Raw genomic sequence first — 16,662 nt, forward strand, 5'->3', positions numbered from 1 at the left:
TGTCATTAATGATTATTAAAAGCTGGTATTTTCGTTTATATTTATGTTTTACAGGTGGTTATCGGCACTGTGTGTCCTGTGACTGCTTGAGTGTTTTTCTAAAGCAGTTATCAGTTGGTTATCGCTTGTCTCTTTCTCTCCCAGATGGTGGATAAGGGAGCTTGCCTTTATTAGCCACTGCTGGCCTGATAAAGACCTGGTATTGATCGCAGGTTGAAAGAGCAGGTTCGTCAAACATGGCTGATTTACAGAGGCTGATAATAGCAGCACCGGGCAACAGTGGAGCCCGAGGGGTGGGGGCGAGAGATTGATAGAGGAAAAAAAAAGGGCTGAAGAAACACATTAACATAGACCCTCTTTTTACAAATAACACCTCAACTGCGAACTTGTGAATACCACATACTCGTATGTCTAAATGCACACACACACATGCGCACAAACAAAACAGGGCAATCTCTAAACTAGTCACGATTAGCACCTGACAGAATTTCCATGCGTTTATCAAAAGCAGCCAACGAACCGACTCTTATCTCCTCAGTCCCCAATTTCACAAGAACAGGAATTTTCCAGATTAAAAGAAAAAAAAAAAAAGAGGAAAAACAGAAATCTTAACTAAAAATGTGACTTAAATGTCTTACAGCTGGAAAAACAAACAGAAAACGCAAGTCAACCATATACATCAATGTCTGCAAAAAATATTTTACCTCTATTAAAAAAAGAGAGAGACCCTGTTTTTTATCTATAAGATATAACACTTTCAGAAACTAAACCAGTTAGAGGCATTTTGCCTGATTCAGTGAGCATTTCCTTTTCCTCAACAGTTAGGATTAATTAGGGCATTATTTACACTCTTCTTTCATTTCAAACCAGAATGCTTATTTTTTTGTAAAACTATAAAAACACTACATAAATATAAAAGCTATTGCTAAAAACAACACATATTCCACGTTCAATGAAAACTCTGTAATCAAATATGGAAGCTAAAGATGCATTGTGCCAGAATGGACAGCAGCATCAAACGGTGAAGACATGTCCAGTGATATTCAGACGATCGGATGCGAGCAAGAAATGTCATCATGTTGTCAATAGACATCAGCGTTAAAACGCTTTCATCACAAAACAATACAAGTTATATCAGACCATAAACACACTGATGGGAACATTTGGGCAGCTTCTGATGGTTTTCATACAACGGCTGGTTTAGCATGCGTCATTTCACCTTCGTTATAAAGCGGTGTAAATGAAGGTGGACTTGAACCGTCACACTCTGCAGAGTCCTCCTGGTCTGAAGCTCCGCCCTCCTCTCCCGACACGCTTACATCATCAGATGGATCCTCACCTCCATTAAGATCCCCAATAGAGCCTGCAGAGAGAGAGAGAAAGGGGTCATAAAAAGAAGAGCATATAAACTAAAAGTCGTCTGACATTAAAAGGCCTTTTAAAAGATCCCGTATCATGCCAAATGATCAAGTGAGAGGCTTTAGATAATGTGAATAATATACCCTGTTAATGTCCTGAAGTAGGGTGCTCTGTAAACAAAAAGTGATAAAGTACATGATTAAGAAAGAAAATTCTGATTCATTTCAAACCTTTTTGGTACATGCCTTTTACAGCTTTAATTGGTTGGAAATCCCAGAGCTTCAGACCACAAGGAAGTAAATGAACACGGTGTGTGTGTGTGTGTTATATCGCTGACCAGGGTTATTAACTCATTTGTATAACTCAATACATTCCCAGTTGGCAGGAGTTGAACAAAACCTTACATTTTCCAACCATGTTGAGATAATCAAACGTTAATGTTTAAAGAAATACCTATTTAATTAGCTGATTTAAAAAAAAAAAAAAAAAAAAAAAACTTTTCAGGCGGTTAAGTTTGGTGATAAAACAAATGGTGTAATTTTTTTTTTAAACATAAAAATCAGTTTTAAATTAATTTTATTTTTAGAGAGAACAAGACAGAAAATAAAAAGAGCTCTCCAAGAATATTATAATGAAATACTTGCTAGACAAGGGCTGCTGTAGTGGACACCGCAGAGGTTTGCATGTTAATTCAACCATCGACGTCTGCATTGTTATTCTAATGAGGTTTAAGATGAGCAAAACTACAGTACAGCTGAGAAAAATCGCTTAAATTCACTAAAGCACCATCTAACACTTCTAATTCTCAACCAGGACACCCACTATTTGCCGCATCTGCATCTAAAGCAAAATTACCAAGGGTCGGAAAATCGGATTTTACCACAGTTTTTGGTAAATTAATTTTCATTAAGTTGTGATGAACAGAGAGGGGATTGTTCGGAGCTAAAGCCGTGACTGGAGGCGTATATATTTACACTTCCTAGAACAAAGAGGCCTATAATCTATACAAAGCACACAACAATACCCGTGAATAAAGAGCCTTGTAGAAAAAGGCAAAGGCAATTTTTCTAATTCTGTTAATTTCACTTCCAAAGCAATTAAAACGAGGAGGAGATAATGCTTGGAAACAATCACTCCCTGACAAAGTGTTTCTGTCTTTGTAAATGAAACATCTTTAGGCTAATTTCGACTTCCACGCCTGCATGGTTCACTGTAATTTCAGATAAAATTAACACACTTAGATTTGGACCTTAGTAATAAAGGATGTGAGAGAGAGAAAAGTAAAAAGATCGATCCCATACGCCATATTTTTAGAATGCAGTACGGGCCTTGCTAGATCTAATTTTCTATATCTGTGGCGACATTTTCATACAATTAATTTTCCTTTAATCATAATTGTACAAAGGGCCTCCTCTGTTTAAAATTCCAATTACATTTCCTGTTTAAATGTAAGTCTGAATTATGATTTTCTTTCCTATTACTGCTCTGGTTAAATGAATAAATCGCCGCATCACTGCTTAAAGACATCAAATGGCGTGGAAAAAGTTTCTGCTCAACCTCTTCATCTTATACGAGGAATAATGTGTATCTTTCACAGAACCGAACACAGAAAAAGGATTGCCTACATTGGCAAAATGTCAGCAGACAACTTTATTAGTAGTAAGTTTAATGAAGAAAAAAAAATCTGGCACTCAGGAACATTTATCATATGTAGAAATGAGAGTGCTTTTCATATATAAAAATCGCTATGAAATTAAAATTAAACCTGAAAATTAATAATAATTATTGATGTTAAGGTGTGAAATATAAATGATAATATAATACAACTGTAAAATAGACCCCCATTCGGTCTATTATGCAAAGCAAAAGAAAAAAAAAAATTCACTTTTGAGTTCTAACTGGCACTCGAACAGGCAGAACAAAGTGAGAAAGCTGATGAAGGCGGAGGAGATAGTGCTTTATTAAGCGGCTCCGTCCACATCAAACCGGTGCGCTTAGCGGCAGTGATTAAACGAAGAGACAACACATCAAACCTGAGCCCTGATTAAACGAACAAACGTCCTCACCCTCACGTTAATCACCACATTACCAAACAGCCCAAACACAGCGGAAAAAAAGAACACCGCTTGTATCGGGAAATCAGGGACTTGCGAAGAAAGATACTTCGAGGAGAACTGGGAGCCTAAGGGTGAGAGTCTGTGTGTGTGTGTGTGTGTTCAGAGAAGTACTGACTAATAACTAATAACTTCAAGCACAAGTGGCCACACACATTGATCATAGCCAAGGGCATTAAAACACTCTTAGTAATATTAATTAGATGGATCCGAGGATTAGACCGGATCCCGGGCACTTGAAAGCACAGCATCCTGCATAAATCAAAAGGAGACCACACCACTGTATCATTTCCAACTGATCTCTCAGTACCAAAACAGCTGATGAGAAGACTGATCAGTTTATATACAGAGACAGGTAAATGGAGCTATTGATCTGCAAGCTGAATATGTGCTGAAATGATTGATGAGCCAGTCGAGTGCGGAGACAGAGGCCTGGACGGGACTCGTGTCACCAGCATCGCTGGAGCTGGAGATAAGCTGGGAGCCTCGGGGCTTGTGCAGCACTGGCAGGACCTCTGCGGACACGCTGACGTACAGGAGTGGACCCACAATTAGAACCAGGCACTTTTACAATGGATTAAAGTGAGGCAGTGGTGCAATATTATTAATCATTGTACTAAATTAACAGCTTGCACTGTGGAGTCTCTAGGACCTGCAATGTTGTGTTATTATTTACACAGTCATACATATACAATTGAAGGCTACAGAGCAGGCCTGCCACAAAAAACTTACATCAGTTTGTTTTGTGCATGGGTGGTGTCTATTAAATATTTAAATATGTCTCATAGCGTAACATGCTCTATTCCATCTAAAATTATAGTAAACAGCATTGTACTGGTTATTTTTGCTGAATTATTCATGCAATTGACCTTTCACAAAAACCTGTCCTTCTGAGTGACTGTTGCTATGTATGACAAGCCATGCCGCTCTCATACTACATGTCAAAATATCACACAGTAAGAAAACAAAAAAAAGAGGAAACTGACAATGTGCCAAAAGACAAAACGGAGCAGGTTACTTCAGGTATGAAACAGGGTCTCTCAGCTTTCATGAAATTCAAATAATAAATAGTTTTGACAGATCACTGTATTGCCTCAGTTCAAGTGACACGTGAACCGATTGTCTTTTCATATTTACTTTTTGTTAACTCTCATTTGTTTTCCTTTATTAATCATACATGGAATATTTTTTGTCACAATGCAGGACCATTTAAAAAAAAACATAAAAGAAACACTAAGACTTCCTATTCTGTGCAATACAAAAAGGAGATGTTTGGAGGAATGCTCATGCTGCTCTTATACATTCAATGAAAGTGGATAAAAGTATCATAGAATCTAAATGCCCTTTCTTTTAAGGTCATAAGATAGTTTTATGTGAAAAACATACCGATATTTAAGTCATGGTCACCTTTCACTTTTATGAAGCTTGGATATTCTTCCGTAAATAACTCCTTTTACAATAAACAGATGGGAGTTATACAGGTTTCAAAAGATATGAAGGGAAGTAAACAATTTTGTACAATTTTTAAACAAATTTCTTTTAAAGTCTGAACTAAATTTTAAAAGAGAGCGAGAAAGAGAGGGGCTTATAAATAAAACACAGCAAGGACCAGAGTATATTTACACAATATCTTTTGTATTTGCCAAAGCATGAACATAAAGTGTAAGAACAAAGAAGAATAATTAACCAAAAACTCTTAAGACCGAGCACGAGCACAGAACAAATAATAAAGTTATACTTGACGAGGCTTGCTAATAATGAAATAAAAAGAGTAAACAGCGCAGGAAGATACTGTTCTCATTTCCATCAGTCAAATCACACGAGTGAGTGATTATAATACTTATGATAATGACTGATTATTGTAAGGTGATAATGCGCGGTGATGATATTCATGTGCGCTGGGCATCAGAGCACTTCAAACGGGCCTGACTGATCCTCGCCGTGGATTTGTCAGCAGGTTGTCAAACATCAAACAGCCGTGAGCCCAGGACACTGCAAAGAGGCACATTTTAAAGACATCCCTCGATTTCCTTATCTTCTTCTCTCACTCTTTGCTACCTTCTCTGCATTTTACATCCCTCCATCAAGTTACTGTCTGTACCTTTTCTCTGCGTCTCTCTCGCCCTGTGCAAGCTCTTTCCTTTCCCCATTACTCTCTCCTTTCTTTCACTCTTCATCTCTCTCTCTCTCTCTCTGACTGGGAGCGTCACTCTGTGTGGATAGCTGCGAGCCGTTCCCGGTTATCGCCTCCTGCAGACTCTACCGGTCTGATCTGTCTCCTCTTCATTAAGCAAATACGCCGACGTGGAAATGAAAACATAATAGCTATTTGATTTCCAGCGAGATATTTTGCATATTGGTTCGGAGCTGATAGTGGAATTTCATCAAGTCGTTTTTTTTCTTTTTTTTTCATGCTTTAAAAACTGAATTACTGAGCTGGGCGGCTTCGGCAGGATTTCTTTACATTGCTGGGAAGAGGGAAGGAAGAAAAAACGAAAAAGAAAAAAAAAAACAGAAACTGCAGCAGCGGTTCCCCAGGAAGACTACTTAAACGATTAAATATCCCTCATTCCCCCTTTTCTCTTTTTGATAACGGGGAGGGAAAATTTTCAGAATTCACAGTGCTTTAGGTTCAACTATACTAATCAGAGATAGAGAGAAGAAAATTAACTCCTTAATGAGCAAGAGCTGTCTGCCAGATAATGGTCAAGGAGAGGTGATAGGGCTTGGAGACTGAAAGAGAGAGAAAGAATGGAGGAATAAAAACAGAGAGATGGATTCACCAAACGGGAGAAATCAGATTTTACCCCTCCTCTGGAAATTGTTCTTTGTGTCCACAGAGGGCAGGTGCGATTGTCTGCAATGATATCTCTAAGGTTACAAGCCGGTCGGCTCGCCATACAGATGAATGGTGCATCTGAGGGTATTTCTCATGCCCCTTTGAGAGAAAAACTACCCCTGCAAGTACAGATCAACAAACCTGCTCTCAACAATTTATCAGAGCCTTCCTGTAGAGGAAAGAAAAATACTACTGAGGTCTATTTTCCCTGTTGGAACACTTGCAAGCACTTCTTGTCAAGTCTTACTATTTCTGTCACAAAAAAAAAAAAAGGATATTTCATGTTATTACATAAGACCGTAGTTTAAAAAACCTCGTATTCACATGAATGAAAGCAGTGAAAAAAGCCAGTTTCCAAGACTTTTTCATCCTTAAATGAACGGGGAAAAATCATTTAATAGAGATTTTGCTCCCAAAGAGGAATTTTCACCCAATTAGATATTATAGAGCTGAACATAAATATATTCACTATAATATAAATTATCATGACTTTATATGGCTTTTCCAGGCTTTTAAATCATGATTTTAATATTCCCTGATGGGTTTCCTTAACTACGGGAACCTGGTATTACACAGTCAAATTTTTTTTTACCACTTTCATTCATATGCGGAAATATGGAATATAGAATTAGAAAACCTTTATTGTTGGTCTGTACAATATCACTGAAAGGCCTGGGGTCAGTGAGACTTTAAATAAATAAATACATAAAATGATAAATGATAAATAAATAGTTTTATTCAGCAAGGATGCATTAAATTAATAATAAAAAATAAATAAAAAAAACTAACCAACCCGGTAACGGTAATGTACCTTTAAAATACAATTCTAAATAACCTAGATACTGTACGTGACAAGAAAAGGCCACAACACTCACTGAGGAATATAAGCACTAACGGAGCCCATTTCCTGGAGAGGTGAGAAGGCACATTTACCCTCGTCTGAGATGACCCTAAACACCCCAAGACTGGTACCTCACCACACACACCTCTCTGCTTCACCCCTCCAACCTTCCTTCCATCGCTAGAACAACAGAAATAGATTAAACAGATTATATGTGCAAGTAAACTAACTCATATCGGAGCATGTGTGCCTGTGTTTGTTTGCAGAGTGAGAAGATACAATAGGAAAGACTGGGTGTGTGTGTGTGTTTGAGTATTTATGTGAGAGAAGTGGACGAGTTATATGAAAAGCATGTGATGCAGAGGAACCTTTTCTTCTGAAGGTCAGGATAGATGTTGGAGGACTGGGAAAGAGTATGTGTATATTATTTGTGAATTGCCCATTGCTAAGATTAAATGTGTGTATATGTGTGTGTGTGTGTGTGTGTGTGTGCCTTCTCAATAGACTTGCGAGTTGTTCGTGGGGAAAGACAGATACGGATGGATGAAATAAGTAGTTGATTCAGTCGCCCCTCCTCCCCACGAATCTTGGATGGTGGGAAAGTTGAAATCTGCTGCTATTTTCTATCTTTTATCAGGCAGCTTATCTCCTGGCTCTTGTCTGCGTGCCTGGCTTCGATAGTCCAGGGTCTCCGCTCTGGCTGCCTGGCAACTTCACTCCCCCCAGTTCAATCTCTCCTGCTCTCTTCTTGCGCCACGCTCAGCCCACCTTGCACAAGTGCAGGAGGAGCGAAGCGGATAATTTCTGCTCACGATTTAAAGCGGAAATGTTCTTAAGAATTGTGGAGCAGACAAAGATGTTAGAAAGACTAGATAGCAGACTTCCAAAACATACCAAAAGCATTACAGGGCAAGGACGGCCGATGAGCTGAGAAAAAATTCAGCTTAGGTTGACAATATTAATTAATCAAATGTTATCAATCTTTATTTGGACGAAATCGATTCTTAAAAATTCTCCAAAATTGATTTTTAGTCTATGCTGTTTTCTGCTGATGTTTGAACAAAACTTCATCAAACATTATTTGTAGTGCGTCTCCCATCCAGTAATCGCTCAAATGAAATTCGAACAAGAAATGTTGTATTGACACACTTTAATGTGCCATGACAGATCATTGTAGTTGCCTCAGTTCAAGCAAGAGTGGATGAACCATTTCAATTTGTATATTTAAACAACGAATTGTTATTGTAAAAAGTTAAATACCCAGCAACTGAGAATAAAGCCCAAAGTAAACTTAATTTTTGATGCAAATGCCTAGCGCATGCATATGGCAGATTGCACAGCTTCCAAAGTATGCTCCGTTTGAGCTTCCTTGTCCAGTGTTTGCAATATTTCTATCCTGTTGTTCTATTCCAGCTTTTATGACCAATAAAAGTCAATCTTTGTAGCTGTTTAACTATAGTTGCGGAAATCTTAATGCAGAAATTTATTTTTGTTGGCTTCTTAAGTAGTCTGTTGTTGTTTAGTTTTATCCATTTATTTTCGAAAGTGAAACAATGGGCTGAGGCAGTGTTGACACTAATTGGGCAAACTAATTAGCTCCAAAAAAACAAGGTGCATGTACGAAAAAAAACTTGAGTTAGCGTGTACGGTACCTTTGTGTATACAGTACCAAAGCATAGCCTGTTTTGGGCTAATGTACTAATAATTAATTCAATACCACAAATACTGATAATAATACAAAACAGTTATCTAATTAAAAACTGACCCATTATGTGTTCATGCGGTTTAGTTCAGTAATTAGTTCAACAACATGCTAACAACAGTTAGCAATAGGCAGCTCACTAGGTTTGGAACAGAAATAGAGAGATGAAATAAGTATTTAAAAAATCTGACAAGCATATGGGCATCACATTATCATGGTTATTTATCTGGCACATAATTTAGCAGCTCTTTTGTATGAAGTACCTCTAGTTCTCCGTCTCTCCACCACCCAAATGGAGGTTCAGATCGATACACAAATGTATATGTGTATGTTTAGCTAAAGAGTCTCTAAGCTGCATCAAGCTCTCTGACTATTCAAGAGGTCAGGGCAACAGCTGCCAGGATGCGTCTAATGGAATAATGAGCATCGGTGCAAACAGAGCTCTGGGGTTACGCAGGGGTCACAACCTGTTAACACACACATACAAGCATAATACAGGAAGGCACGCATTCTGCCCTGTATATGTATGCTTACATTCATGTTTTAGCTGAAGATTGTTTCCAAATTCTGCATTAAACACAAGCTTTATCTTGACTTGTCTGTCATCCAAAGAAAAAATAGGTGTTAACACTCAAGCACTTACTATAGAAGTCAATGGGGCGATATAAACATTAAATAAACAACCACCCAATAGATATATTTATAAATTAAAAATTTGTAAAATTTAAAAAAAAAATGTAATCATATTTGCAATTTACAGTGTATTTGTAGTGCTTTTACCAATTTTTTTTTTTTTACATGTACAAGCAAATTTCCCTATTAACCCACCCCAAACACAAAATTTGATAAAAATGTTAAAATACATATTATTATTATTATTATACTTTTCTTCATTTTTTTATTATTTGTGGTGGGATGGCTGGAATATTCTGATTTCTGATTCTATATTATTTGCTAAGCTACAAATGATGATAATAATTATAATAATGGGTGGGTTGAGGTGAGTTTCTATCATTATAAAACATTGGTGACTTTTAATAAATAACGTACAGTTCAATAAAACTTTCCTCACACAAAAAGGAGGGGGAAAAAAACTATACTGGACGTTTTCTGGCGGAAAATAATAAAATATTCCTTTTTGTGCTCCACAGAAAAAAAATGTGTTGAGCGACTCCAGGGTGAGTAGATGCGTACAGTAGAGTAGATGACAGATTTTTCATTTTGGGTGAATTATCCTCTTTATGGAGGTCTAAAGACAAAAGATATTGATATCATTTTATTTAATGAAACTCACCCCATCAAACGCTGAACAAGGTAAAAAAAGACTCTCATAGTGCTGGTGAACCGCCTCTCGAAGACATTGTTGCATTTGTTATCAGACCCTAACTTGATTGATATGAGCTGTCCTTGGATAAGCCTGAGGCAATATTCAGACACATTCTTTTCCCATGAAAACTTCTTCAATTAAAGCCGCGTGAGCCAACAAAAGAAACAAGCGCAGATTAAACGAATATCACAAGTATACATTAATATCACATGCTGTAACCTCCGAGACACCGAGACTCATGCGTGTGTTTTATACTATATCTAAGAGTGAATGTGTCAAAAAGAGACTGCGTCAGCGAGGCGGATGGGTTAAAAGAGTAGAGGGAGGACGAGAGCGATCCCTCTTAAGACTCATCTTCACCCAGAACGCTTCTGAGACTCTTCAGAGAAAAAAGGGAGAGGCAGTCATCGCGACGGTATGTGTAGGAGACGCCTCTCATCCTCCTCTCCCTCCTTCACCTCACCATTCCATCATGCCATTCACTTTCTCTTCTGACAGAACACAGCAGATCCATCGTCATCCCCCTACTAGAGATGATGATTCTCACTCTTCACACACATTCACACACACAGACGAGCACACGGCCTTCACCGTTTATCCAGACTCTGACCTTGAGGTCTGAGCTTCAAGAAGACAAAGGGTTGTGCAGATCTTCCAGCTCCCCCGTACAGAAACATACCCAGCTGCTCCAGTCCTGACTAAAGACTAAACATGGCAGATCACACAAACACACCGCGGATGTGCAGACTGAGACACAAGACCACAAGATACCCCAAAGAAGAGCTGCAGAGAGCGGTGACAGAAGCAGTCAGAAAGAAAATATAGTGTCACGGATGTTTAAAGTTGACAAGAATTGTCATTTACGGCACTTTACTTCTGTAATTGATGAATTTGTGAATGACAGTTGTTTGGGTTATAAAAAGTGACAGATCTTATACTATTGTAGGATGAGGCCATACAACAGCCTGCAGGGTTTAAGTGATATTTATACAAAAGAAAACATTTCACCTTTATTCGATTTTGATAAAATATTTTACGATTTGTAAACGTGCACTGATAAATAAGTAATGCGCATTAAGGAAGTAAACAGAATATAATGATATAATATAATATACAGCAATAGTTGGTGGACAGTTATTATTGACACAGATAATAGAGAGGGGACAAAGGGGACACAATTTGGACTTTGTTAACGTGTATACTACCATTTTAAAGTTTGAGGTCAGTAAGATTCTTTTTGAAGAAATTAATACTTTTATTCCACAAGGATGCATTAAATTGATCAAAAGTGACAATAAATAATTTCAAAAATGTCCATTTCAAATCAATGATGTTCATCAGAAATTATTATTATCAAAGTACCTTACAATTAAGAAGCAAAACTTTTTTCAACATTGATCATAAGAAGAAATGTTTCTTAAACAGCAAAATCTAAATTATTTAAATTACCTTAGAATAATTTCTCTAGGATCATGTGACACTGAAGACTGGAGTAATGGCTGCTGAACATTTGCTATGACAGAAAAACATTTCTTAAAAAATAAAAATAAAACAGTTATTTATATTTTAAATTATAGCAATATTTCGCTTTCATTACAGCTTCTACTGTATTTTGACCAAATAAATGAAGCACTTGTGAGCATAAGAGATGCTTTTCAAAAACACCCAGTCTTTTGAATGGTATAGTGCACATTTAAACTTAAGTTAAGTGTTTTACCTATATGAATATTTTGGTAGTTTGAGTGGGTGTATTTGTATATTTCTTTTGCACTTCTTGTCAAGAGGCAGAGAAAAGCCCTTTATGGCTCTTATATGATTGTTATGACTTAATCACCATAAAAGCACATAAAAACAGACAACACAGCGAGCTACTGGCTGGTCATACACACACATACTAAAACCCTTCAGCAGTCTTCATCAGTCAGAACTCCACCATTTTCACTCCTCTAACGGTCATGTAAACCGTTCATGATTATTCACTGGTTTAAACATTTTCTTTGTTTTATACCGAAGTAAGTCACAAAGGTAAATGTAAATAATAACGATGACAGAATTTTCATTTTGGGTGAATGTTTCACTTAAAATAAAGAACCACCTTTTAAACCCGCCAAACCCAAAAGAGTTAACAAGCCGTACAAAAGACTTTTGTTCACATGCATTCACATTATTCAGCTGTGGTCAGATGTACGTGAACGTATGTGCCACATCTGAGGTACAAGCACACACACAAAAAAATAAAAAAAACGGATCTGCAGGATAGAAGAGAGGGAAAAAGGAAGGATTTGCTGTTGAAATGTTATCTTTCACCATTGTCGCACAGGCACAAAATAAAAAAGTAAATAAAAATACAGCGATGTGTGAGGGTGCCAGAGATAAGTATGGAGAATGTAGGGTGGGGGTGGTGAGGGTAGATGAAGTAGGTATGTTAAGTATAAACCAGCTCACAGCTGGCAGCAGGAAAGAAAAGGGGTATTTTCAAGAGGCAGGGCATCACTGGAGCCCTCAGTGCCTCCGATAACATCCATGTTGAGAGAAAGAGAGAGCAGTACAGAAGGGGGAAGAAGAGATGGGGGGAGACCAGGGAACGCAGCCCGGGAAAGATACGTACAGAGATGCCGTTTGCAAAAGGAAGTATCACCACCCCTCGAACGCAAAAGTCACAACGGGATTTCTGATGGGAAAAATGTGTTCTTTTCAGATGAGAGGAAGATAAAGAGAGCACAGCCAAATGTCAAAGATGATAAATGAAGGAGTGCACGGAAACAGCAGCATACTCTGATGTGCATGTCTAAGACGCGAACAAACAGAACATGTCTGTTTGCTCTCTTTAACAAATAAAGTTACACAAAAAGAACAGCAAAGAGATACTCATACTTAAAGGGATAGGTTGCCCAAAAATGAACGTCTTGTCATAATCTCTCACCCATGAAAAAGTAATTTAAGTTCTGAATGAATTTCATTGAGATAAAAACAAAAACACTTTCTATACGATCACAAGAAAGCTGGAACTAGAGCTTTCAAAAAAAAAAAAAAAAAAAAAAAAAAATCATTCTAATATTAAATAAAAGTTGTCCATATATCATGTAATTTTAAGAAAAAAGCCAATGAAGTCTATTGAAAGCTATATGATTTCAGACCAACATTTTAGTTATTCACAATCAGTGTCGGGTAAGTTAATCTAAAAAAATAAAGAATTACTCATTACTAATTACATCTTCAACAGTGTACAAATCACTCTCTCCACAAAATATTTAATTACTTATTACTTTCTAAATCCTATATCAACCTCGACAAGTTAATGATACAAGGATGGACATGAAATGGTTCTTTAAAAGAGGTCATATGATGTTTTCTTAAAGATCATTATTTTGTGTATTTGGTGTAACAGAATATGTTGAAATGCTTTAATGCTCAAAAAAAACATATTCTTTCAAATACTGTACATTATTGTAGGTCCTCTATGCCCCGCCTCTCTCAAGCGCATCGTTTTCTACAAAGTCCCTCCTTCTGACAAGTGCAGTCTGCTCTGATTGGCCAACTGACCCAGTACTGACCCGGTCTCTCTCTCTCTCTCTCTCTCGCATACACACACAAACAAACATACACACAACACGCAAAACTAAGCGTTTAAACAGTCAATAGCAAACACTTAAACTAATAACAAAACTTATTCAGAGGCACCAGATTGTCGTAGCAAAGTCAGAATTACCTCCTCTCCTAGGTTCATGAAACGGTTGTCCATAAAATGCTGTTCTGTTATAAGTAATCTTAAAGATTCCTAAATGCATCTACTTTCAGAAGGCCCAATAAAGTACTTTTGCCTAGATACACACAGCATCTCCCTGACATGACTGCTTCAACACTAACTGCGGTTACTGAAACCACGCTTTCTTTCTTTGCGAGAACATTTGCAAATATGCAAAGCTTCCCACATAGTGACGTAGATGTGGGGGCATCTTTGAACGAGCCTTTTAGGGGGTGTGGCAGAGTCCTAACTTTGATACTTTCATTTGAAGAATATCTCTTTGGATGAGAGACTTCAGTCTTTGCAACCTTACAGATCTTCTTCATTTACCAAGAGCTTGTAACACTCCAAAGAAAAAGGAAAGATTTTAAATCGCATCATATGAACCTTAAATTATTCTGGTCACACATTAGATTAGGGTTCAATTCTAACTATTAACTAACTATTAACTATGACTTTTGCCTCAAAATACTCCTAATTACTGCTTATTAATACTTAGTAATGTAGTTGTTAAGTTAAATAATTGGGCAGGATTAAGGATTTAGAATAAGGTCTTCCAGAATAAAACATTAATATGTGTTTTTTAAGTAATAATAGCCAATATCCCTTTAATATTTATGCTAATAAAAAACAAGTTAATTGTGAGAATTGGACGCCAAAGTGTTCAAATTTTCTTATTAACCAAGATATTAAAAGTGAGAAGGATACATAAAAAGCATGCATTTTAAGGTTAGACTTTTTGATGTAAAATCCACTATTGTATTAATAAATGTTCTACAGTCTATACACAGTATTAAGTTCAATTACATAAGAAGTAACTGTAATTAAATAGTTACTTAGTACTTAGTCATTAAAACACTGTTAACAATCTCATTCAGTAATTCCTGGATCAAATATTTTTTTGTGAACTGGACCAATAGATTAATCAAAAATATCAGACACACAAAATTATTAACTTTACATTTTTTTTAATTCACTTTTCATATTCAATAGAAGGAAGTAATTCAGTAGTTAAATGAATAATGACAGGACCTTCTCCTTCTAGTAAGCTTTTAACAGAGACAACTGGACTGAGTCATTCATAAACACATGAGTGATTTATAACCAATAACTCAAACCGGTTTTGTGAACTGGATTTACCAGATCTGACTCAAACATTTCCTTGACTAATCAGTCCTAATTTACCTTCATTATATTACAAAGAGGGTCCACGATATTCAACAATTTACTTGTAGTACTCCACAAAAGAAAAAAAATTATACTATTTAGACATGGTGAGTGAGTCATGACAGAATATTCCCCTAGTGAGCTGATGACAGCTGACTGCTGAATCACTGAATCATTGATTCATGAACGAATCATTTAGAATGGTTGTGTGATCTGGCTCAACAGATTCATCAAAAAGACCTGACAAAAACAAACAACTCATTCACCAATTGCCCTAACGTATTTCATTACATTAAAATGAACATCCGTGATGTTCACTTTCAGTACTCACTGGAAGAAAAAGACACAAGCGGTGAGTAAATAATGACAGAATCCTCATTTTTGGGTGAACTACTGCTTTAACATTATGTGTGCGGATGCACGTACGCAAACACCTACCATTAATTAGCGTCGTTATCTCCACAGCCTCACTAAATCTAATTACAACTGGTTTGTCATTAACCGCGAATGATGGTAAGGAAACATTAATGAGAGCGACTCGCTTCAGAAGAACACTGGTAAACCAACTAAATGAAACGGCCACTTCAGTTTGGGTCAATAGTTCAGTGGTCACAAAGCCAGTTCAGTTACTCTTAGCAGGGGGACAGGACGTCTCGTCACCCGCGAACAGGATTCCGTTGTCAGGATGTTAGGTATTAGCTTCACGACAATTAACGTACACTAATACAGCAAATATTTGAAGATGACTTACTCAAACTGATAAAGGTTGCACCATTAGTGTGAAACATTAATGGTATCCACGCTAGGCCTTGTCATAAATCAAAGCCAGCAGTATAGCTCAACAACTAGCATAGCCGCTGTTTATCAGTTGTTTTAAGCGCAATTTGTGAATTAGCAGGGTTAACGGACATGACAGAGAGCGGAGACCCGTCTCGTCCGATGTGTGCCAGGATGAGGTGTGTCTGCGTGTGTATGTGGATGACTGTAGATAATTTTAATATCAGGCTGGTGTGGATTGCTGATAATGTTTTAAGGCAGGGCCCTGTGGACTGAGCACTGGTAGTACCTATCTGTAATTAGTAACCATTCTCTATCGCTGATAAGATAAACACACCCTGACCTTTTCCATTTGGTCGCCATGGTAACGGCCCTCTACCCCCCCCCCCCCTCTTGATATTATTTTAGTGATTAAACAGCAAATAGCAGGGAGATGGAAGAAACCGATAGGGATGATTAATAATGGTGTTTGGTTGAAGTGAATGTATGTGAGCGTGTGTGAGGGGGGCCGCCGGTGTCACAGAGGAGTGTGAATAGGCTTGGCTTGGCTTTTTTGCGGTGAATAATGGAAATTTAAGATGAGGCAATAGGAAATAAAAGCATGGGGTGAGAGCGATAGATGTCTCGTTTCTTTCTTTTCCCTTTTTTTCTGCAGAACACTTTCACGGGGAAGAGAATATTAATGCGTCTGTCTCTTTCCTCCCTATCCAGCCAAGCCCTTTACCCACAATCCTCTCATTCTCATCATTCAACTCTTAAGACGTATCGCTCTTCTGATTAATAAGAACTCT

General features: G+C 37.4%; 1 protein-coding gene across 1 annotated transcript in view; it reads right to left on the reverse strand.

The window, feature by feature from the left end:
- Nucleotides 1-16,662, reverse strand: part of LOC127977326 (zinc finger protein ZFPM1) — a 72,001-nt gene that overhangs the window by 36,021 nt on the left and 19,318 nt on the right. Inside the window, exon 2 of the mRNA XM_052582184.1 lies at nucleotides 1,220-1,363. Coding sequence (XP_052438144.1) covers nucleotides 1,220-1,363 — 144 coding nt within the window. The remainder of the gene's footprint in view (nucleotides 1-1,219; nucleotides 1,364-16,662) is intronic.

The sequence above is a fragment of the Carassius gibelio genome, chromosome B18 (genome assembly GCF_023724105.1).
Source record: "Carassius gibelio isolate Cgi1373 ecotype wild population from Czech Republic chromosome B18, carGib1.2-hapl.c, whole genome shotgun sequence".
NCBI classification, from domain to species: Eukaryota; Metazoa; Chordata; class Actinopteri; order Cypriniformes; family Cyprinidae; genus Carassius; species Carassius gibelio.